The sequence below is a fragment of the Neolamprologus brichardi genome, chromosome 1, assembly GCF_056152115.1.
Source record: "Neolamprologus brichardi isolate AB-2024 chromosome 1, ASM5615211v1, whole genome shotgun sequence".
NCBI lineage: Eukaryota > Metazoa > Chordata > Actinopteri > Cichliformes > Cichlidae > Neolamprologus > Neolamprologus brichardi.
Window position 1 is genome coordinate 1444040 of NC_142104.1, and position 24689 is coordinate 1468728.

The 24689-nt window shown below is 48.1% G+C and overlaps 1 protein-coding gene across 1 annotated transcript; it reads left to right on the forward strand.

Moving 5' to 3' along the window:
- Positions 1–326: 326 nt before the first annotated feature.
- On the forward strand, positions 327–23849 carry sh3gl3a (SH3-domain GRB2-like 3a). The gene is made up of 11 exons (XM_006802309.3): positions 327–549; positions 19206–19274; positions 19389–19461; positions 19553–19696; positions 20462–20595; positions 21109–21267; positions 21359–21462; positions 21929–22044; positions 22120–22152; positions 22595–22660; positions 23512–23849. Exons 1-11 carry the CDS (start codon positions 505–507, stop codon positions 23712–23714), a joined length of 1146 nt encoding a protein of 381 aa, XP_006802372.2. The 5' UTR covers positions 327–504; the 3' UTR covers positions 23715–23849.
- Positions 23850–24689: the final 840 nt, after the last annotated feature.

Below are 24689 nucleotides of genomic sequence, written 5' to 3' on the forward strand. Positions count from 1 at the left end.
CTTGTATGACAAGTGGCAAATAAAGAATCTTGGAATAATCGAGGATTCAGGTAAAATGCATGACCACTTTGACCAGGAGCCACTGCTAACAGCTAAAATGTGCAACAAAGAAGGAACCAAGCAACAACTGAACCAACCGAGAAACAATTTCAATATCAGGAATCAAACAAAATGAAAAATACACATGCACACATCATATTCTCCCCCTCATATACATTTTTTTATATCCAAGTCCAGCCCTGCTGCTCAGTGATGTCATGCCTTAATTATTATTTATCTTTTTAAATCCTCGGAGACTTTTATTTTGAAGCAGTTTCCGGTTGGGCCGGCCTCCCGCCGTTAGAGCTTCACTGAGCTCGGGGTCATGCTGCAATCTTAACGGAGTCTGACTGATGAGTGCGGAGCTGTGGTGTCGGCTGCTTCGTTCTTGAGCCCAGCCTCCGTCGGCCGTGTGTTGAGTCGTTTTTACCGGAGTATTTTGTTGGTTGAAGCCGTTCGTCCAGGATGTCTGTGGCCGGGCTGAAGAAGCAGTTCCACAAAGCCAGTCAGGTATGGAGGCGCCCGACAACAGCGGTTCGGATGCGGACCCTGATCTCCGCTTTAACGTCAAACCGTTAACGGAATCAGGCTTCAGTTGGTCTGAAAACACGACGAGTCTGAGTTGTTATCGCTTAAAAATCGAGGGTTTCAAAACGTGTTTGCAGGGTGTGGATGGAGCGTTACTTTTCCACCCAGATAAGTTGTTTTTATCGGAGATAACGTCACACCAAACACTGCTGGGAAAATCTGATGATTTAATCTAATTTCACACACACACACAAATAGATTCATCTTAAGCCACAGTTATGGACTTTTTATCAATTTATGTAATCCGGTGAATAATTCGTCTTCGTTGTTGTTGCCATATAAGTTCTTGTGAAACGTCCGACTTTGCTGTTTCCACAGTAAAACCAACAGGAAACACTAACAGAGAAGTACACGAACTGTTTTTATTATGAATGTTTTGAGAGGCTTTAGGTCGACGTCTGGTTTGATTTTATCCCCTGAAAGGAAATCACACATGGAGCCCGTTTTTAAGGCATCATGGCGATGTTTGTGTGACTGAGGCACCTGCCAGATGTTTCGCACCTGCCACAGCTGCCACACAGTTTAAAGGCAGGTGGAGCAGTCTTTATCAGGTGGATTTCACTCCCGGGCTGTACGGTTTGTGTTATCTGGGTGAAGCTCCATTAGACTCAAATACCTTTTAACGTTGAATGATAAAAATACCATTGAACCAGTGGAAGGACCTGCTATTCCCACTGCCACCAAAATACACAGTGGGCGGCTGTGAGTAACATCTAACATTTGGACAACTTGGGAACAGCTGGCAGACTGTTTGTCTCAGTGAACCTTCATCTTCACCTTTAAATAAGAATTTGCTCCAGTTATCAGTAGATCACAGGCTGGTTTCCATCAGTCTCAGTGGGATTCGCTACACGCCACTGAATCTGTACTTTTAATACCATGATATGTACTGGTGATGCTGGGTGAATCGGCTCAGCTTGCACGATTTGATCTCTCTGTTGCATTTGATACAGCAGAGCATGCGAGAAATATTGATTTCCATCAGTATCGGTGACTGTGCTTGTGGCGCACCACAGGGCTCCATTGTGGTCCCTTTGTCATGTTAGCAGCTGTTCCTTGTGCTCATATTTAAATCACTTTTATGCTGATGATACTCTGATATATCTGCGCTTTAAACCAAGCAGAAGCTCCTTAATAAATTCCTTCAAATGAAACTAAATCAAAGCTGATGGTATAAACGATAGATGTAGCTGCCATTGTCATCTTGGTGTTTTTAAAATGATGTTAAAAGAAGGATTCTGACGGTGAAAGCTGAGAAGGACCAGGATTTAGGAAATGTTCTTAATGTTTGATTCAGTATGTCCGTGCAGCTTCTGAAGAACTTGAAAAAAGGTGGTGACTAGACTGTTTTAACCCCAACCAGGGGTTAAATAGCTGGGACTCTCCGCCTTTGTTTTTAGAACTGAAGAAGCTTCTTGGATGAGAACTGAAAGAAGTCCATTTTATTCAGTACGACCCCAAATGAGTCACTGAGTATTGAAGTGCTAACAGAGGTCCGGGGCAGCGCCGCTTTGGAGCTGCAGGTATCACCCGGTGGTGGAGATCCGTCATCAACGCGAGCGTCTTCCTTTTAAGACGTTTTAAACCACTTCGTTCTTGTTTTAACCTTGAGAACGTTATCTCTGCTCTTCTCTGATTTACCTTTTCATTTTCCATTCAGCTCACCGTTGTGTGTGTGTTTCTGTGAATGGTGTAAACTGTTTTCAATCACGTCCCCTGAATAGTTTCCAGGTTGTTTTTTGGTTAAAGGTGTCTCAGATCTGCTCTCAGGCTCAGTGGGGCAGAAGAATAAACTGATTTGATTTGTCATAGGAAGCGGGACTTGTGTGTTGGTTTTAGTCTATTTGTATTGTGTGTTATGTCTTCACATCGTGGCAGCAGGAAGACACTGCGGTTTGCTGCGGTTATCGAGGCAGCTTCAGGTTGAACCCTGTTTGTGAAGGTGCGTCACATCTAACTGGGATAAATTGCCACGGTAACTGATGCTGCAGACCCAACCTGCTCCGAAGCACTTACGTTTGAGATGAGCGCTCGATAGGTGTGAAGTCACCGCTGACTGACCAATACGATCTCTGGAAACTAGCGTCAGAATTCCTGAAAGTTCCATGTGACCTCAGAGAGTACGGAGCATCAGTAAGATAAAGACTCTGAGTCACAACTTTAATGCTGATTCTAGTTTTTACGGCCCTGTAAGCGCGGCTATCTGATCCCACGCCTGTTTGTATTTGTGGACTCACAGTCGCCACTTTTTCTGCTTTTACTTCCTGCTTCAAATAAACTTCACGCAGCAGATTGGGAAACCCTCAGGAGACTCATGGACCTGATAACCATCTACGTGTGACCACTGAGCCTGATCGATGATGAAGGGGAAGATATCCTGGATCTCGTTAAAGTCGCTTAATAGTACAGACTTGCAGATGAACCTGAACTAAAACGTCAGGAGCTCGGTGTGTTTAGTAAGACCGTAAACTCATCAGCAGGGTGTGTAATGAGCTCAGAGATCACGTGAGCTGCAGGCTCGTCTTCTCATAGACTGTAATCAGATTTCTTTTATAACCAGAGGAGTCGCCCCCTGCTGGCCATTAGAAAAAAATGCCGGTTTGAGGTCATCTTTCCATCTTTGGTTTCCACCTTCGTGGAGCTGTGAGCAGCTCTGGTCAGCCTCCGTTTGAGGCTTTGTTTCAGTCAGAGTGCTGATTTCTTCTCTTTCCCAGCAGTTAAACACTCGCACAGTGACAGTGAGGCGTTACAGGCCTGTGTTATTATTATCTTTAGCCACATAACGCGATAATTAGTCAGCTAAAGGCTGCAGCCCCGTGTGACTGTGCGCATGAATAAGAGAAAAATCATCCATAATAAAGAGCGATCCAACCTTTTATTCATCAGTGATCTGTGTTCAGTATCGCTTTTTTTAAAAATTACTTTATGTTTTTATAAATAGAATAAAATAACTCTTTATTGTCATTGTACATGTGCAACAAAATTGTGGGTGCTCCACACCAGCTGTGCTGGAGTAAAATATAAACAGTAGAATATGTACAAAATAAGAGAAGGGCCCACGTCAGAGAAGACTTGGTCTGAAGTAGAAGATGAAGTGTTAATCTTAGGTGCTGCAGCCCTTTCACCATCGACTGAGGAGGTGGCGTTGTGTCTGTCTCTGTACGTCTGCAGATGTGGAGTGTGAATAACAAACAGCTGGCTGATACAGCTCTCACTGTCAGCTCTGGGGTTTGGAGCTATGAACACACCACACAGAAAATCGCATTTTTATCTTCACCAAACTTGAACATGTACCCCTTTACTCCTTGAAGGGGGAGTGGGAGTTCCTCTTGAAGCTCTTCTCTGAACTGAGGCGTTTCCGTCATATTTCAGGCTGTTTACAGAACGAGACGACTGGGTTTGCATCAGACGTCAGTGACGGTGCTCTCTGCCAGTCCAGCCATCCTCAGAAAAACACAGAAACTGCTCAGCGTCATCAAACGGTCATGAAACCAAGACTTTATTGATATATACTGAGGTGTCATGTGGGTACTGGGAAGGTCGTATTTAAGGGGGAAAGAGTTCAAGAAAATACATAAAGGCATAAAGGCAGGGGTGGGCAACTCCAGGCCTCGAGGGCTGGTGTCCTGCAGGGTTTAGATCCTGGGTCAGCACACCTGAATCACATGATTCGTTCATGCAGACTCAGGACCTCGAGGCCTGGAGTCGCCCACACCTGCATTTAGGTGTCGAGTGATGATGGTGGATTGCTCTCTCGTGGTTGGAGGACAGGCAGTTTATGTATCGTGGGATCTTGTTCAAGAATGGTGTTAAGGTGGAGCGCGTGGTGACTGGCAGGATGGTGCTGGTCCACCTTAACAGCACCATCTGTGGAGGTTGGTGGTGGAGAGAGTGGCTCCGCGCCTTTTCAGCGTCTTTAAGTGTTTCCTGTTTTACACAAACAGGTTCTCCTTCTGTTGCTGTATTGAGAAGGTTTAATTTACCCATAATTCCCTGCACCAGTATCCTGCTTCAGATGGGCTCTAAGCTGCAGCCACACTGGAAGCGGTTCATTCGCCGTGCGTCGATTTGAGGCTGATGGATGGTCACTAGTGGAGATTCCTGGCTCTGTTGCCTAGGTAACCAACTAATGCATTTACTACCAGGTCGTGTGTTAATCATCGGGTTCCTTCACTCTCATTGGGAGTGTGTTCACCGCGCTGACAGCTGCTCTGAGTGTTTGTCTCCACACATGCTGCTGTGCTTCGTGGACGGACACCTCGCTCCGGGCTCGTCCGCTCCGGGCTCGTCCGCTCCGGGCTCGTCCGCCCCGGGCTCGTCCGCCCCGGCCTCGTCCGCTCCGGGCTCGTCCGCCCCGGCCTCGTCCGCTCCGGCCTCGTCTGCTCCGGCCTTGTCTGCTCCAGGCGTCTTTGCTTTGTTCAGTCTGACCGCACTGCGACGGTCCTTCAGACAGAAGAGGCTTCTCCTGCAGCCTCTCCAAACAGACATACTTGTTCAGTCTTTTTCTGCTTGTGCTGTCATGAACTTCGACCTTTAACCGAGGCCCGTCGAGTCTTAGATGGACCTCTTGGGTTTCTCTAAGCGTCTCACGGTCTGAGCTTGGGATGAATTTGCTGGGACATATTTTCCACACCTGACTGCTCCAGACCTGACTCTGCTGTTCAGGTGAGTCCACAGAGGCAGCTTATTCAAATCTGACAGAATAAAACTTTTAGGATTGCAGCTGTGATTAACGAACGCTGCATACCTCGGCCTCCGCCCTGCAGAGTCTCCTGCCTCATGAAGTAGCTTCAGTTATGTGAGTGGTGAGAGCGCTGATGCTGAGCTTAAACAGAGAACCTGAGCGTCGTTCTAATCACGGCGTCCTCTCACCGCAGGCTGTATGAACGCTGTCGTGTCTGTGAAATTATTCCCACGTGCACAAGCTGAAAGTCAACCTGCCACTTCCTGTTTGTGCATCAGCGTGCGGTGCATGACATTACAGATTGTGTTTTATTTTAAACACACGTGAAAGATAAACTCGAGGTCGACTTGGTTTCCACTTTCACTTATTTTCCGACGTGAGAAAAAGATGCAGACTGAGTGAAACCCGATGAATGCTCAGCGTTCCCCGCCTGTGTGGTTTTCCAGGCACCTTTGATCTGTTTGTTCGAGTCCTGCACTGATAACAGTAAAAATCAATGCAAAACATTTCAGAGCTTCTCTAACGCTGGCGTCACCCGCTGTGGTTTCCTGCTGCTGGAACACAGCGAGACAGACTGATAGCGGCGCTCGTCAGCGTCGGCCTCTCCCGCACAGAAAAAACAAATCAGACGTTAGTTTTTACAGCGAGCAGCTCGTCGTGCGTTTCACCAACATTGTTTGCTGTTCACCTGCTTCCTGACACCGGGGTGGAGACCAGATGAACCAGCAGGAGATAACCGGGAAGGGAAACGCTATCACTTCCTGTTTATTTCAGCCACATCTCTCTTTGTTTCCACTAATAATACACAATATAGTAGAATATTTTCTCTGCCCGTTTTGGAAAAATCCTCAGTGCTGGGGGGTTTATATTTGCACTCAGGTCCAAACCGCTGGAACAGCTGTCTGCTGCTGCATAAGCCTCAGATCCAGAGTTCCCTCTGATCTGTCCACTGTTAGTCCAGTATAGTTAATGTAAGCCAACTGGAAAGAAGATTGGAAAACGTGGTCTGGTTTCTGTGGCAGCGTTTAGGTAGTAGGGTCACAGTGTGCAGTAAACATCATGAAAGCACGGCTCCATCCTGCCTCGTATCAAAGGTTCAGGATGCTGCCGGTGGTGTTCGTGCTACACCTTGAGCTTCATTTAAACTCCACATCCTGCCTGAGTATTGCTGCTGACCGTGTTCGTCCATTTGCGACCGCCGTGCGTCACGCCACAAAGCTCAGATCGACTCAAACGGGTTCATTGAACGCGATGACGAGTTCACGGCTGTCAAACGTCAGTCAGCAGAGCGCCTTTGGAAGGAGGAGGGACGGGAGGTTCGTGTCACGGACGCAGACGATAAATCTGCAGCAGCTGTGTGACGCCATCCTGTCGACACGGAGCAAAATCTGCGTTTAATCTGAGCCGTGAAGGAGAAGCTGTAGCTTCAGTCTCGTTCCATCAGAACTTTGTGTTTGTGTGTGTAGTTGGATGTTGGATGATGCTGTGATCAGGTATCACCAGAACCTGCCCGTCTATCCGTCTCACTCCATGACGCTCTGTGTTTACTAAGCTAACATAGCATGGAGCTCAGAGGAAGCTAACAGCACAGAGCCGTCAGTGTGGAGGAGTTTCTGTATGATGAAGGTTATTTCTGTTTCTCTTCTGCTTCAGTCTGCTGCTCAGAGACGCTCTCACAGCCAGACCGAGAGCAGGAAACCAGGAACTAACGTGACGAGAACAGAAAGACTCTCACACTGAGCTGAAATCAGCCTGTAATTTATCCCAGTTTATCCCGTTTTGCTCCTGAATTCAGTAACTGTTTATTCTTGGATTTATTTACTTGTTAGGTTTCACTGAAGAAGAGCTGAAGCTGCTGTTTTTACTGATGGACACAGTGTTACCCACAGAGACTTCAGGAGAACAAATGAGGCATTTTGTGTGTAAAACAAAGATCTGAACTTTAATGAGTAACAGCAGGAAAAAGCTTCGATGGTCACGTGGACTCGAAGGAAGATTGGAATAAAAACTGAGGAAGAGGAGCTGAAGTTTCAGCTTGGAGAGGATGTCATGTTCAGGCAGTGGATGTGGATCTTTAAAGGTCCACAGCAGACAGGACAGACTTCACCAGGACGTCTTCTAAAGACAAATAGTGACGATGATGTCATCTACTTGAAACCACAGGCGTCTTTATTTAATCTTATTTAACCTTTGGGTGATTTTTCTGTTCGAAGCTTGAGGTGAACAGACCGGTCGTGTCTCAGCGGCTCGATAAAGACGAGCTGTGTGAACTGAGCGCGACGTGGGTTTGCGGTGTGTCGGGATCGCGATCTGCCCCGGTCTGTCACTCAGTCACTGCTGTGGTTTTCCTGATCTGCTGCTCTCTTTGCCGTGCAGTCGCTGAACAGGTGGAGCTCGCCATCCGTGACGTTTTAACACTGTTGTCGTCTCGCACACTGAAACCAAACGAGAGCCATAAAACTTTGTCTTCATCAGAGCGAGCTGATGAGGCTTGTTCGGGGATTTTTAGCCCAACCTCGACTTTCAAGCTGACGGGTCTTTAGTCTGATCCAGCTCACGTACGATTTCATCGTCTTGGTCAGCTTTGGGCTGCAGAGCATCGCCTCCACTTCGCCCAAGCGCTGCGTCTTTACCAGCGTTGTCCAATGAACGATGACTTTGGGATCATTGATGTTCATCAGCAGTGCTTCAGGTTACACTGTCTGATCCTGAAAGGCTGATTCGATGCTGTAAAGCCTGCAATACTTTGTCTTCATGCTGGAGGATGGAAATGAACTCTGTCATAGGACTGTTGTGTTTGTGTTTGGGCCACACGGTGTGATCGCACTTTAAACCCCGCCCCCCCGACGATCGATTACCTGTGATTGGATGGGAGTCCAGAGAAGACTGTTTCTGTTCTTTAGCACGCTTTAAGAGATAGACTGCGTTTCCGTTTGCAGCGAAGTGATCTCTGTTTTTAGTCATTGCTGACAGGTGAACTGTGCAGGTGTAGCCCACCTCCATCCTCCAGGATCCTGACTGAATGTCGACACATCACATTCTGCTATATTAAGTATTTTTGTCTTATAATATTCTAGTTTTTATGCAGATATTTTTCTTGCTTTCACCCATCAGAGAGTTTGTCAAAGGCATTGTTGCTCTTGCAGTTTTGACTTTGACGCGCAGCTTTAGTGCTGAAGTCGTTCTCACACTCGCTGTTTTCTTGAACTTTAGTTATTAATGGCTGAATGTGAAGCGAGTCGAACCTCAGCGGGCGCTGAGGCGAAACCACAGGAAAGGAATGAAATCGAACTGCACAGAAATCGTTGTTTCGTGTTCTTTTAAAAACACATTTTGGCAGAACTTAAGAAGCATTGATGTGAAACGATCTCAGGTGTGAGCGGGGGTCTTGATTTCGGGTCGGGTGGAGGCCTCGCTGCACGCCCACAGCATCAACGACCTGGTCTCTCTGCAGCTGCAGTTTGTTCTCACGCTAACCTGCTGCGTTCGCTCGCCGCCTGCAGCGTGAACACGCTGCTCAGAGATACAGCTGACGCCTCGCTGCGCCGAACCCATCCATCTTTAATGATCGGTGATGGAGGACCGAGCCCCGGTCGCCTGGCGGTCTGGCAGGCGGCCTCTCAGCTCATTAACATTTCAGCAGCTCATCATCATCATCATCACTGTGTGCTGCTTCCCTGTGACGTAAATCAGCCGGTTTATGTTGGCAGCGAGAGACGAGAGTCCTCGAGCCGAGCAGCAGATTTGTGATGTAAAGATTTCAGGTGAAACGTTAAACTGGCTTCTGTTTGATCCCCGAGGAAACGCCCGGTTCTAGCACAGCACGCCGTTTCCTGCTGAGTGTCGTTTTAACCAGGTTTTATTTTGTTCGTCAGGATAGCAAAGGATGGGAAGTGCAGGTTTCTGTCAAACAGGGCGACAGTCTCGGTGCTTCAGCTGCGCTACTCGCCGAGCAGACGAACATCTGGAGCCAGAAACCTGCAGAAGATTCCAGTCTGTGTGGTTTCACGTCTGTGACGATAACAGAATTTTAAAATCAGGTGGAAGTGATTTTATTGAAGAACGCTGGCCTTTTATAATGTCCTGTTTATCTGCTGTGGTGCTTTAAAGGTGTCAGGTTGTTACTATTGTTACTGCTGTGTAACAATCATGTTATTTGATTTGCTTTTCACTTTAGTTTATTTTGTAATAACCTTTGATCAGGAGCTCGTGTTTGTGTGGCTGATCTGACGCCTTCGCCTGATGGACCTGAAGCCGCGGTTGGCAAATGGTGACATCATCACAGTGGTGCAAACATTTATACTGGTTTCATATATCGGCTCTTGCGGTCTTCTGCTGAGTGATGGTGCAGATGAGATCATTGTTTTGCGGTGATCTCTGCAGGACGTCGTCCATGCTGGAGAAACTCACTCAGACTCTGCAGATGTTGCCTTCAGTGTAACTGGGGGTTAATTAAGCGTTGGTAGCTTAACTGGGAAACTCTGACTGGTTCTCACCTGTGACGTGAAGCTCGATCGTGGCCCTGCAGCTTCAGCAGACGGGCTTTTGAGTTTCTCAGAGCCCAGTCAGCACATTTTAATCATTTTATTTTATTGTGAGTTTGTTGAAAGTGGAAAAGGGCCTAACCTCGGCCCGACGGTCAGACCAGCTCTGTTTAAAACTGTTTTTAATCCCGACTCCTGGAAGCAGACAGAGCTGCCGGCGTCCACACGAACCGGACGACTGTAAAAACAGCAGCTGATGTTTGGCGCTCTGACAACCTTTGCAGGAGTTATCAGAGAGGTGGCCTGAAATCTCCCGACCAGAGCCGCGCTCAGATTAGCTTCTGATTCACCCGATGGAGACGTTTCCTCAAAGACACGGGGAGTCATTTAAAACTAAATGATTATGTGAAGAAGGTCAAACAGACACACGTGCACCGGCACAGCCCACACTGCAGCACTTTATCATTAGTTTATCTCCCTGACCTTTGACCCTGAGATGTTGTAAATCTAATATTTTCTCATGGCGTGTTAAGGTCGTGTTATCTGACCTTAATGATTCATGGAAGACACTGAGTGCATCATCACTGCACACTTATTAACTCAAGTTAACAAGTGAAGAAAGAAAAGCTTCTCTGAAAGTGTCAAATTTGTTTGTGACAAATACGTGATCGGTGTGATCAGCTGCCTCTGCAGCCCACAGACGGACTCCATCTCCTCCTTACTCTGCATCTGTGACTCCAGCTTCATGAAGGTCTCCACCTGCTGCAGGTTCTCGTTAGAAAACCCATCCAGCTCACGGAGGACCTGCAGAGCAGAACCAGGATCACCAGGAGGAGGAGGAGGAGGCGGGAGAAGCAGCTGATTAACATCAGGAACCGAAACGAGCAGAGCGACGTGCCTGCAGGGAGGCGGGGACTGTGTCGCTGTCGGAGAGATGAGAAATAAAACACAACAAGTAGAAATTTACATTTTTCTGTAACCATGTGATCCATAAACTAAAATGTTGCGTTTAATAAGGGTTGAAATTTGAACTCGAGCTCATCAGAGTGTTTACTCGGCTCTCAGAGCAGCTGAGCAGCACGCTCTTTTTCTGCACTGCTTTCTACAGCTATAAGAGTCGCCCCCTGCTGGATATTAGCAGTAATGCAGGTTTAAGACACCGGTGCATGGTTTGACTTCACTTGTCAGAGCTTGAAGCTACGCCTGACTTATGATGACATGCAGGGATGTTCGAAGGTCATTCAGCTTGTCTGTGAACACAAAACCCCACAGCCAATCAGAATGAAGCTGGCCTAAAGGGGGAGGGGTTGAAACTGTATCACAAGCTTCTGCTCTGAAGGCCCAGCATGGTCAGCACACCTGACAGGAAGTATGTGAGGTGATGCGTCTGACTGAAGGAACCGTGATGACATTAGACGTGACCATCAGCAGTCGACGCGCGTCCCTGCTGTGGCCTCTGAGGCAGGTTTGACCCGGCTGTAACCACGGGGGATTAATCCAGTAATTTCACGCCGTCCTGTCTGACGTGTGTATTTTATTTTCCCGTAAATCCTCTCGCGTCTGTTTTCTAGGAGACGACCTCGTTAACTCGTTCCTGTTCGAGCTTTGATTCCCTGAAACCGAGCCGCTGTTTGTAGGTCGTGCTCAGAAACAGAAGTGACGGGAAGCGCAGCACAATGTCTGCAAGGCTGCTGCTTCCTTCCTGCTGAACGCATGAGGGAAGCTCCACCCACGGCGTGCACACACACACACACACCTGACTGTGAACGCTGTGCATTCTGGTTGCATTCACTCACTCTGTAGAGTAAAGGCTGCTTCAATATAAAACAACGACACTGGTGAGTGTTGATCAGTCAGCTGGGGGCCTTAAACACACCGCTGTGTTACTCCTGCAGTCATGAGAAAGTTGCTCCTCACACTCAGTCCAAAGACTTTCTGGACTCGATCACAGCTGTGATGCGTGTGTAAGTTTAGCGTGTCCGAGGTGACGGCAGCGCAGCTTTGATGATAAATCAGTCGCAGGTCTGCAGAGTGTGTGCGCTCTTTTATGGCGCAGTCAGATTGTTGCTCAACACTTACGCTCAAAGTCAACGAGTGTAAGTTCAGTCTTATGAAGTCAGCTTTGACCTCACCATGGTTTTCATTAAGGTCACAGGAAGCGTTTCCACAAAGCAAAGTTTTTTATTTTTGACTCTTTGCTGATTAGCTGAGGCTCGATTAGCAGCAGACACAACAGAGAGCCAATCAGAGAGCAGGTTGACCTAAGACGTGATGAGGTTGACGTGACCTTTTCCACATTGTTAGTGGGAAGTTGTTGAAAGCCTCCTGAGGCTGCTGATTCGTCTTTTTTGTTCCTTGCGTGCTCTGACTTTGTTGTCGTGTGCTTTTTCCTTTAAACGATGTCTGACTGTCGCGCGTACACTCTGACGGACGCATCGGGGCAGCCTGAGGTCGTCATCCTGCTTTGTTTCGTTTCGCCTCCTGCACACAGCGAGGTGGTCGCTTTGCTCCAGTCTGCTTCCTCTCTCCTGTTTCCCTGCAGGCCTCTGGTCAGCTCCCTGTTTTCTTTTTCCTGGTTCTCGATGTCAGTCGGCTGCTTCTGCACAAAGTCTCTGGGTCACTGTTTCCAAAAGCTGCAGCAGGTGGAGAACCGGCTCCGGCCTGAGCAGAACAAATGAGCTGAAAGTCTGAGTGATGCGAGCTGAAGTTTATCAGCGGTGTTGTTCGTGTACGCGACGCTCTCCGTGTGGGAAACACCGACCGAGCTTCACGCAGACGTGCAGAAGCTCTGAGGACCGAGTCACAGCTTTGTTAGCAGGACAAAGCGAGTACTGACCTCCAGCCTGTAATCACATCAACCTATCAGCTTGTTGATGGTGTGAACAGCAGTGAAGCTTCAGGCGAGCGTCCCCTCCAGCTCAGGTCTGTGCTCGGGGTGCTCGCTGAAACAATACGTTCCTGCAAACGCACACAAAGCACACACAGCTGAATTCCTGTGTGCGTGCGGAGGCCGGTGACTCAGCGTCGCGAGAGATTCCTCTTTGTTTTGACGGGAATCTGCTGCTCGCTCCGGCGGGCGCCGCGGTTTGACTGGTGTCACTCTCTCCCCGTCGTTAATAACACACCTCCGCTCAGAGCGTGATGCTGACTCACAAACGCACAACAACCCAGCTGAGCTCCTGTTTCTCACTTTCTCCACTTCTCCAGACAGATTTTCCGACATGATCCGTCACGCCGGAGCGCGCGTCGGTGCGGACGAGTGTTAAAGCGTTTAATTAACCTCCGGACGCTTTTGATTAACCTTAAAATCTGAAGGCAGATGTTTTCCAAGAGGTTAAAACAAAAACTAGTTTTTAGTTTCAGGGGAAAAAGAGATAAAAGTTTGAAGATTAAATTAAGTTTAATGAATACTTAACGAACAAACTGTCTTTGTTCAGTGTGTAGAGCTGTCACATGGACATTTATTCAGTGCATTTATTGAATGTTAGGAGGAGGTGGGACAACGGGCCAATAGGACCGCGTTCCTCTTCTTCTTTGGTCAGCCGTCTCACAGAGGCGTCGCTGCTCTGAGGCTGCACAACAACGTTCCCTGGACTTCCTGGATGTTGTTGTGTGTGTTTCATTTGGACGTGCTGGAGACTCTCAGAGACGCAAACAAATGCCCCAAAGTTTGGTTTGATTTTCAGACTTCGGCGTGTTCTTGTCCCAACTTAAGATCTTCTGAAGAGCTTTTAGAGTCATACTTCTTCATTTTTAGGCCTTTCCTGTTGGGAAAGTCAGAAATATTCAATAAAAATTGAAGAGAATGCAACAGGTTAATATGCGAGGCCTCGGACGCCCTCGCAGAGGCTGGAAGCTGATGTTTACATGTGCGCTCTGGCCGCAGCGTTATTGCTTCGTGTGTGTGTGTGTGTGTGTGTGTGTGTGTGTGTGTGTGTGTGTGTGTAATCTGAGCTGCACAATCAAAGAAATGCTGCAAAGCTGCTGGCTGTTTTGCATCCTGATGAAGATGGCGGCGTGCGGGAAGTCGGCGGGTTTTCACTGCTGAGCCTCGTGTTCAGCGCTCGGGATCATTTCAGCTCTAATGTGTCGGTTCACGTGGAGTCTGAGTCTTTAGCCACCTGTAACCTGCTGCTAATGCATCAGGCCTGCAGGCGTTGCGCCGTCTCCTCCTCTGACATCCATCAGCTGCCAAAGGCTGCGTTACTTTGGAGAGATGCAGCCTTTGGAAACAGTTACACATGGTTACATTTACAAACAGTTACACATGGTTACTTTTACAAACAGTTACAGTTACACATGGTTACATTTACAAACAGTTACACGTGGTTACATTTACAAACAGTTACAGTTACACATGGTTACTTTTACAAACAGTTACACGTGGTTACATTTACAAACAGTTACACATGGTTACATTTACAAACAGTTACAGTTACACATGGTTACATTTACAAACAGTTACACATGGTTACTTTTACAAACAGTTACACATGGTTACTTTTACAAACAGTTACAGTTACACATGGTTACTTTTACAAACAGTTACACGTGGTTACATTTACAAACAGTTACACATGGTTACATTTACAAACAGTTACAGTTACACATGGTTACTTTTACAAACAGTTACACATGGTTACATTTACAAACAGTTACACATGGTTACATTTACAAACAGTTACAGTTACACATGGTTACATTTACAAACAGTTACACATGGTTACATTTACAAACAGTTACACATGGTTACTTTTACAAACAGTTACAGTTACACATGGTTACTTTTACAAACAGTTACAGTTACACATGGTTACATTTACAAACAGTTACACGTGGTTACATTTACAAACAGTTACACATGGTTACATTTACAAACAGTTACACATGGTTACATTTACAAACAGTTACACATGGTTACTTTTACAAACAGTTACACATGGTTACTTTTACAAACAGTTACAGTTACACATGGTTACATTTACAAACAGTTACACGTGGTTACATTTACAAACAGTTACACATGGTTACATTTACAAACAGTTACACGTGGTTACATTTACAAACAGTTACAGTTACACATGGTTACATTTACAAACAGTTACACATGGTTACATTTACAAACAGTTACACATGGTTACTTTTACAAACAGTTACACATGGTTACTTTTACAAACAGTTACAGTTACACATGGTTACATTTACAAACAGTTACACGTGGTTACATTTACAAACAGTTACACGTGGTTACATTTACAAACAGTTACAGTTACACATGGTTACATTTACAAACAGTTACACATGGTTACTTTTACAAACAGTTACAGTTACACATGGTTACATTTACAAACAGTTACACGTGGTTACATTTACAAACAGTTACACGTGGTTACATTTACAAACAGTTACACGTGGTTACATTTACAAACAGTTACAGTTACACATGGTTACATTTACAAACAGTTACACATGGTTACATTTACAAACAGTTACACATGGTTACTTTTACAAACAGTTACACATGGTTACATTTACAGTTACATTTCACTTTACATTCAGACGAACTTCCACGTTGTCCTTCATGATAACACGTTGCCTTTAAAACTGCATCTTTTGCACATGTTTTAAAGGAGACTTGTTAGCGTAGCTTAGTATAAGTCACAGTTCAAACTAATCCATCTTTTTGTTACACGGTGTCTTAGTTTAACTCCTGGTGCTCTCGAGGCTGCTGCAGGCCTTTGTCTCACTCTCCTGTCTCTTCCCTCATCATCCTCACCGTGCAGCACATCTTTAAGCTCGGCGTTCGAGAGCCCGCGGGGTCAAGGTGTCCCGGACAGAAACCTCCTTGTGATGTCATTTGTCTGCTCGTACACAAACTTTCATTGAGGGTCATTTAATCCCCATCGTCCTCCTGCTCGCCCGTGCTGACTGTGCTGATCCAAGGATAAAAACCTGTGAAAATGTAGCCTGAGCTTGGATTACTGTAAATACGCTGAGCTCATTATTATTAACTTCAAACGTCCAACGGGAACGTCCAACGCTGGAACAGGAGATACACGTCAGGAAGTGCGGAAAAGAAACCTGAACGTTAAACTGATCATTCTTTGTTTTTAGGAAAAGTCCCGGTCACGTGGCTCACCACGTCCCAGCCCCAGCTCTGTGCTTGTGCTTCTGTGATGATCTAGACGGAGCGTGCAGCGAGTCTGCAGCGAGACGTTCAGCCTTCCTGTTCAGCGCGCCCCCCCCCCGTCCTAGAAAGGCTCTGCCCGTCAGATTGGGCTCATTTCTCTGAGTCTGCTAATTTTACCCAGGCTCTGACCCACTTGGTGAATCTTTCCTGCTACTCGGCAGCACTTGTAGTCAAACACACCCCACTCTGCGGAGTGTTTGGACTCGACGGTTGGCCGAGCGATCGTGTTGTGACTGCGTTCGTTAAACTACTGAAGGTGACACTGATGCTGTCGGGCACGGTCAGCTCGTAGCTCGGCGTGCAGCCAATCAGAGCTCTGAGTTTATTATGAAACTGAGCTCTGATTGGCTGCAGCTTGACTTCCTGGTGTTTCAGTATCAGGTGGATAACATCCCAAAAACCTTTCTGGGCTTTTCTCAGGGGTTTATACACTTTTACCAGCTGTGGTAAAAGTGATCGCACAGCTGGACAGGTGTGCAGCTGGACAGGTGTGCAGGTGGGTGGGCAGCTCACAGGTCTTAGGTTGGTCGGGAGGACGTAGGCTCAGCATTAATGACGCTGTGATGAAAGACTACTTGTTTTGGGACAAATGTCGGCGGCGGCGTTTCCGGCGCTTCGTCCCGTTTATTTAAATGAGATCTTCAGGCTGATGAGTTACCAGGTAAAGCTCATGTAAGGTGATATTAAAAAGCAGACCTGCAGTTATGAAGGTGAATATTAGATTATGCACAGGTGGGTTCTGCCAGAAAACTTTGTTAGCTGCAGCGCTGCTGGGATGTTCATGGAGTGTGGTCCACCAGTACAGGCAGCTATGTCTCTGCACTGGTTTGCCTTCTTTTGACTGGTTCCATTCCATGTTACTGTCTTCAAAGCTTTAAAAATGGTTTCCCTCACTGATCTGTGCCTCGCTGCAGTTCAGCGGCGGCCTACAGGGACCAGAGATAAGATGGGATGTCCTGTATCGATCCTCGTATTGATCTCATGCTTTGTATTTAATCCAGTAAAATCAGCACCACGAGTAACTGGCTGACTGGATGACGTTCAGTTACCTGAAGGAGGAGCTGCATCCGATATGACGCCACGTCATCACTCCCCTGTCATTTACAGCTGTTTGTGTGATTTGTCAGTGGGCTGTAAACGGCGCCGTATGATCGGTTTATCACATGAGCAGCAGGACGCTGAGAGTCCAACAGCTGAGAACATGACACAGCGCTGAGTGGACGGGACACACCTTTATTACCGGGTGTAACGTGGCTCACCTGTGCTTTTTACACCTAAGAGAACCAGAACGTCCCGACGTCTGACCTCACAACAAACATGACAGCAAAGATGTCTGATCCAGAGGACGGCGTCTCAGGTTCTGCGCTAACATACGATCAGGTTTAGTTTCTTCTGCACCTGTAACGGTGCTAATGGTCCAGTCCTGGGCTGTTCATGGATCTCACCACGATTTTTACTCTTTATTTCCTGCTGTAACAGAAAAATCTATCTGTGATAGTGTGCAGCATAGAAAGTGTCGTGTATATGTCCAACAGGTGAGTTACAGGTGAACATCCTCCACCGTGCAGGTGTTATGAAGGAGAATCATCTACACAGAGCAAACAGTTTGTATCAGGCTGTAAACATGTTTATTTCTGCTGTGAAGTTTGAACAGGAGTCTGTGGGACTGACTCACTGCTGCCTCTGCTGGCCGTCAGAGGAACTGCAGATGTTTGGACTTCACGTGTCTGAAGGTTGATGCTCAGTTTAAGCTGTAGCGGTGCTGCGTGGTATGAAGGTTTGTGGTTATCGTACTCGTGTAGAAGCGTCTCTGTTGGAATCTCTGAGGTGGACGACGCGCTCTGTCTGCCTCAGTAATCCTGAATTTCCCCTCGTGGACGTGATTTCCTGCCGCTCGGCGCCGGTCGCGTCGTCTCACGTCTGGTTGAACCTGAAAGTCTCCTGGCAGTTCTCAGGTTAGCAGAGCTGCAGGTTGCTGTGTGATCTCCAGGCTCTGAGTTTTACTGAGCTGCTGTTACAGGAAGACCTCGTAGTTTCACTTCATGTCGTGAATAAAAGGCTGCAGTCACCATGTAATGTTTCGTGTCCGTCCCTCCACAGTACCCCCCCACCCTGCTTCTTCTAATGTTTTCTACAAGTGCATGTTTTTATTGCACATTAGCTTCTGGTTCAGCTCAACGTGTCTTAAACATGTTTTTATAAGCAGAGGATTAAAAAGGCCAAACAGACCTGGGATCAGCGTGCAGAAGCATGAATCAGTTTATTGATCCCTAAATAATCACAGATATGGGTCAGATTGCAGCTCAGGCTGCAGTCTGAGGTCTGACTGGCCCACTGCCCCAAATCTGAGAGCTGTACTTTGTGTTCGGAGAATTTTTATCCTCTTTAAACGGCGTCCGCGCTGCTGTTACTGCTGTGTGAGCGCCCGGCAACTCCAACCAAACCGTCAGCCAATCAGAGCCTCTGACAGTAACGAGTAAATGTAATTAAGTTACTCTCAGCGGTCTACCCTACACCTTTTTACTTTAGAGTGTCATCGCTCTGATGTCGATGCAGTTTACTGTGTGATGTGCGCTTTTATTTTGAAAGGCACCGGCCTTTAATATATCACGAATAATGTAAACGTGCTCTGTAACTGATCAGTGTGTTAATGTTGTCCAGCTAAATGCTCACACTAATAAAGTTCCTTTGAAGTGGCGACAGTGTTCCTGCGGCTCGTTAGCGATTGTGTTTCCTGTTTTTAACTCTGGATGTGTAAACCCGGCACGTTTACCAGATCCGTGTCTATCACACAGGCTGCAGTGAAGTCAGTCTGTCCGTGTGGAGCTCTTTATAGCCCAGAAAACATGGAGTCACATACGGCGCCGTGCGAGCCGGCTTCAAACAAAGATGTCACACGGCGCGGGAACGAAGTTAAACATGTTTAAAATCTGCATTTCTAATTGAAACAACCGTCACAGGAGGAGGTTCGTGTGTCGGCGTCTCTTCCAACACCACAGTGACAGATTGTGAGGATGATGTCATCCTCGGATAAATCCCAGAGGCGTTAAACGGTGATTAATGGAGCGACGGCTGGAGCGTGAGCCGGGTTCACTCAGATGTGTTGAGATTTGAATGCAAGCAGGAAAAACTTTATTGAACACACTCAGAAGCACAAACTTGATAAAATGTGGATAAATAAAGAAGCTTCAGGCCTCCTGACTCTGTGCTCTCTGTGCAGCTGCTCAGTGAGAAGATCAGCGGGGCGGAGGGGACGAAGCTGGAGGAAGACTTCTTAGAGATGGAGCGGGTGAGAAACACTTTGGGACGGTTCACTCGCTTTATTTAACTCGCCGTTAAAACGTTTGTCAGCTTTAGGAATTGTACGATTTAATCCTGACATTTAACTGCAACCTTTTTTCAGAAAATCGAGGTGACCAGCAAGTCGGTGCTCGACCTCCTGTCCAAAACAACAGAGTACCTCCAGCCTAACCCAGGTGCCAAACACCTCCATGTTTGCTGTTCTTTGAGCTTTCTGTGCTACAAACTCAAACCTGTGTGCGTTTGATTCTTTGTTTTCCTCGCCAGCGTCTCGAGCCAAACTGAACATGCTGAACACGATGTCCAAGATCCGAGGGCAGGTGAAGACCACCGGCTACCCCCAGACCGAAGGCCTGCTGGGCGACTGCATGCTGCGCTACGGACAGGAACTGGGAGAGGACTCTTTGTTTGGTACCAGCTCTCAGACGCCTCAGGTCCTCTGACAGCTGCACAGAGGCCGTTACAGGCGGAGCACAAACCCTGCACTGGCGCCGAGGCGTGAGCACGGTTATCTTTGGCCTGCAGACTCTGTGCAGCAGAGTTACAGCTTTAGTCCTTTAATGCAACATTTAATATGGACGCAGCTGCTTAGTACAAGACGCATCCAAAGCGTCAGTGTTACAGTGATGCAGCAGTTTTCAAAGATGCTCCGTAATAAAATCTGCACAGTGCACCACAAGTTTAAAAGCATCAATGTTGTGAATGCTGCTTTGCCTCCTTCATGAACGCAGCTGCTCACGTGAGGTGTCAGCGTCACGCCGGACCTCGGTCTGCTGAACGCTGCATGTCAGACAAAAACCTGCAGGACTGTGTACAGTGCACAGTCATGCAATGCAGAAGTGTCGTTTGTAATAATGGCCAGCAGGAGGCGTGGCCTCAGGTATGATTGCAGCCTGACGTTCATTTTAAAATTCTGGCCGTCAGAGTCGGAAAGCAGCCGAGTCTGAAACCGAGTCACCGGCCAATGAGAGTGCAGTGTCCCTCCTTTAGCTCGTCACTCGTTGTGAGGTCAGGATGCAAAGAACTACAGACTTCCTCCCTCGTCGTGTCTCTGTGTTTGCCACCTCTGTGCTGCTGTTGGTCGGCTGCGTGTATCAGTTTGTACCTTGTAGATGATTTTATTGAGATCGCTGTGACAACAGCTCACTGGAGGCGGCGTCTCTCTCTGTCCTGCAGGATGCGCTCTGGTGGACGTGGGTGAGGCCATGAGGCAGATGGCAGACGTGAAGGACTCTCTGGACATAAACGTCAAACAAAACTTTATTGACCCCCTGCAGAATCTACAGGACAAGGACCTCAAAGAGATCACGGTAAAGACAGACGAGAGGCTGCGAGGTCCTCTGACCGCCGGCGCCGTTTGCAGCGCAGCAGAAACATGCGCTGAAATTTCTGCAGCGAATTTGCAAACTGTTTAAAATCTGCCTGTCGGGGCTGCACGCACAGATCATCCTGCCTGCACTTTACTGCGCGAGATGCTGCGCAGCAAACCGAGCTAATGCTAGCTGCTAACCCTCTGACCTGCACCTGGACTCTCAGGTGTGTGGGCGGCACGATTGAGTCACATCACATATTTGGGCCGTTCTTCTGATCGTGAATCTCACTCTTACACTCGAGTTTTTAGACGACGTTATCCTCAGTACACTCGCCTCTGATCCGCTGATCGTGGCGTTTAGCCTCACGTGACCTCCGCCTGCACACACCTGATCACTTCGCCTCCACATGAGCCACGAATCAGTTCAGTAAATCTTCACGATGTTTTAAATGTTTTTGTAAAGAAACACACGGCGTGACGTGTGCGTGTCGACGTGTTTCTGTGTTCGCAGCATCACCTGAAGAAGCTGGAGGGCCGCAGGTTAGACTTTGACTACAAGAAGAAGCGTCAGGGGAAGATCGCCGACGAGGAGATCCGGCAGGCGGTGGAGAAGTTCGACGAAAGCAAAGAGCTGGCTGAGAGGAGCATGTTCAACTTCCTGGAGAATGACGTAAGAGGCGCGAAGACGCGGGTAACAGGGAGGGTTTCACACGCGAGACGTTATCGTTTAACGTGCGTGTGTTTGTGTGCATGGCCACCAGGTGGAGCAGGTGAACCAGCTGTCAGCACTGATCAGGGCGGCGTTGGAGTACCACCAGCAGTCGTGTGAGATCCTGGAGGAGCTCAGCGGGAAACTGCAGAAGAGGTAAGAGAGCCGCTTCTCCTCCGCTGCGATCGGCGTTCGTGTCTGCGCGGCGTTCGCGGCGCTCGTGAACAGCAGGTCTGTCAGCAGCGTTTTTAAAGCGCGAGCTCGCTGAGTTTGTCACTGAAGGTGTTTTTCACACTTCAGGTTCTGTTCTTGATGAAAGCGTCTGGATTTGGCCGCCGCTCGCTGTCGGCAGATTGTGCAGACATCAGAAGTTTTATCCTCCTGAAATGTCAGAGGCTGTTACTCCATGTTTCCATCAGTAACGGCTAAAAACACTGTGGTCCTCGTTAAACAGCCGCTCAGTAAGGTAGAAATGGCGAGTAAGAACGCTTATAAACCCTGAAACATGTCGAGATCTGAGGTTTAAAATGTGGGCCGTTTCCCCTCGGAGCGTCCGGTCTGCCGCCGGAGAGGAAATGTCGGCTTTGATTCGAGTCGCCTCCCCCTCTCTCTCCTCCTCCAGGATATCCTCGGCCAGCAGCCGGCCCAAGAGAGACTTCAAACCAAAGTCGATCAGGAGCAGCATCGAGGCGCTCGACAGCAACGGCCTGTCCTACAGCTCCTCGCTCAAGTCCACGGGTACGCCGTCCGCCTGTGCGTCTGTTTGTTTCCATCGTTGCTTTGAGTCACACTGTTCTTCTTCTGCTGTTATAGATACGCAGATCAGCCGCACACCGAACGGGAAAAGTAGGTATTCCTTTATGTAGCCCCCCCCCCCCGAACACACACACATCATGTTCATCGTGCGGGAATGTTTCCATTTTTACAAACTGACAGTGAACGTCTCACCTGTTTCCTGCTGCACACAGATGAAACTCGAGCTGTGACGTTTTAGTCGTCAGCTGTAGTTTGAGTGACGCCTCTGAGCGTGTCGCGCTGACAGGTCAGAGTTCACAGGAAGTTTCTCTTCATTTATGTTTAATTTAAAAACTGAGCTCAGCTTAAACTCTGACACAGTGACGAGCTCAGACAGATGAAGTGAGGACTGAGTGAAGCTTTTCCTGCAGCTGTTGCTGAAACGCTGCTGCCCTCTGCTGGTGGCAGTCTGACACCACAGCGCTGCTCTGCTCCTCTCATTGTTTTTGTTTTGTGCTCATCGCATCTCCATCTGTCTCCACATGTCATCCAGCTGATCACATACGATCTGTGCAGCCGTCATGGCCCGACACCCCCGCTACCAACGGCAACGCTCACCGTGAGTAACGCACACCGACGCCGTCACACATCTGCCCGCGTCTGTGAGCGGCAGCTGATATCCAGCAAAACTACAGTAACTTTTCAGCTGATCAAACATGAGATGTGGCTGAATTTTGTTCTTTTTCACCTCGTGATCTTCGTCTGTCGGTGTTGTCATGGAGCGAACGTCACCCACTGGATGTCTTCTTACCCTCTTAGTCTGGATCAATAACCTGCTCTTTAACCCTGTTTCAGACAAAGCTGGGATTTAAAATTTTAAAATATGAAACTATTTGCAAATAATGAATTTTAAATCTTATTTTAAAGACAAAAGTCCAAAAATGGCAGATCAGAGGCTGAAACTGAGGTTTGATTGTTTCTGTTCATCCATCAGCCCCAGAATCAGCTCTCGACCCATGCTGGGGGGGTCTGTGTGCTGCTGGGGGGGTCTGTGTGCTGCTGGGGGGGTCTGTGTGCTTCTGGGGGGGTCTGTGTGCTGCTGGGGGGGTCTGTGTGCAGCTGGGGGGGTTTGTGTGCTGCTGGGGGGGTCTGTGTCCTCTACTGGGGGGGTCTGTGAACAAGACCCCCCCAGTAGAGGACACACATGAGTCCCAGCAACCTCGCTCAGACCTGGTGTACAGGGCCTGGGCTGAGGGAGGGGCTGCCAGGTACTAGGAAGGAAGGAATTAGGAAGAATGAATAAAGGAGGGAATGAAATAGGAAGAATAGAGGAAGGAAGGAATCAGGAAGAATGAAAGGAGGAAAGAGACTCGCGGTAAATCCGAGCGTTGTGCTTTCATCTCGCCGCTGCGTCTCGAGCCCCGTCCGTCCATCAGAGGTGTTTAAATAAAGTTTTTGGTTTGTCTGCAGAGCCGGAGGTTTTGGATCAGCCCTGCTGTCGCTCCCTCTACGACTTTGAGCCGGAGAACGAGGGCGAGCTGGGCTTCAAAGAAGGCGACATCATCATCCTCACCAACCAGATCGACGAGAACTGGTACGAGGGCATGATCAGCGGCGAGTCCGGCTTCTTCCCCATCAACTACGTGGAGGTCATCGTCCCCCTGCCTCAGTGAAGAGCGCCACCGCCGGGCCGCCGCAGACTCTCCTCGGCCCGACTCGGGCGCGAGCGTGCGGCGGGCTCTGTTTCGGACCACAGACGCGGAGGTTTCGTCCCGGCCGACTTCAGATTAAACGTCTCCTTTACTTTTGTCGTCTGTTGATATTTAAGAACCTGAACGGAAACCCGAGCCTTTAACGGGGCACTCGGCCTCGCCGCTCCGCCCACCGTCCAGCGCCGCCGCCTGTGCCGGGTATCCCGACGCCTCCGTCTGACCACTACGAACATTCCCTCACTTTATGGTCACGCTAGTTCTGCTAAAGGTCACCTTTCAATGTTTCCTGGTTGTGTTGCAAATCAGAATCAGACAGGAAGTGAGCTCCACATTCCCACAATCCAAGGATGGAGGTGCTTTTATTTTGAAATGGAGCTCGGCGAGTTTCTGGTTTTAATGTGAGAGACGTGAGCGGCTGGAGTTTGGTCTGTGTGACGATCCAGATCCAGATCTCATCCACTTCATCCTGACTTCACTTTGTTTCTTTACTTTTGTGGTTTCAGCGTCGTTTCTGTCCTGAGTCACAGCTTCACGCTGAGACGGCGACGTGGACAGCAGGAGACGTTTGAATGGTTTCAGAAACACGAGCAGTCAGGCGATCAGTCGTGTTTCCCTTTTGGAGCCACGGCACCATTTACCCCCGCTGCACCTCTTTTGCTTTCTTAAGTGTTTCGCCTGGTGTGACTCCTCCTGCCGCCTGCTCGCCTCACTCTGCGTTCTGTGATGGGGTTTGATGGCGGTCACGTGCCGGTCACGTGCCACGCTCTCAGATCTCAGCGGTTTGCACAGGCGTCACCCTAACGGACAGAAACGGTGACCCAAGCTCCAAAAACCCAAACTTAACCGTCTGTAAGTCAAATGTGAAGCTGAATCTTTGAGCTGTGTTGTTTTCTCCACTGGATTTTATTCCTCTGTTATCCTGCTGCCCTCTCGGTC

What these genes read in the sequence shown, in the direction of transcription:
- sh3gl3a (XM_006802309.3), top strand. Translation starts at nt 505, where the DNA reads ATGTCTGTGGCCGGGCTGAAGAAGCAGTTCCACAAAGCCAGTCAG. An exon ending in ACTTCTTAGAGATGGAGCGG is followed by an intron (nt 19,275 to 19,388) that starts GTGAGAAACACT and finishes ACCTTTTTTCAG; the next exon opens with AAAATCGAGGTGACCAGCAA. An exon ending in CCGCACACCGAACGGGAAAA is followed by an intron (nt 22,153 to 22,594) that starts GTAGGTATTCCT and finishes CATGTCATCCAG; the next exon opens with CTGATCACATACGATCTGTG.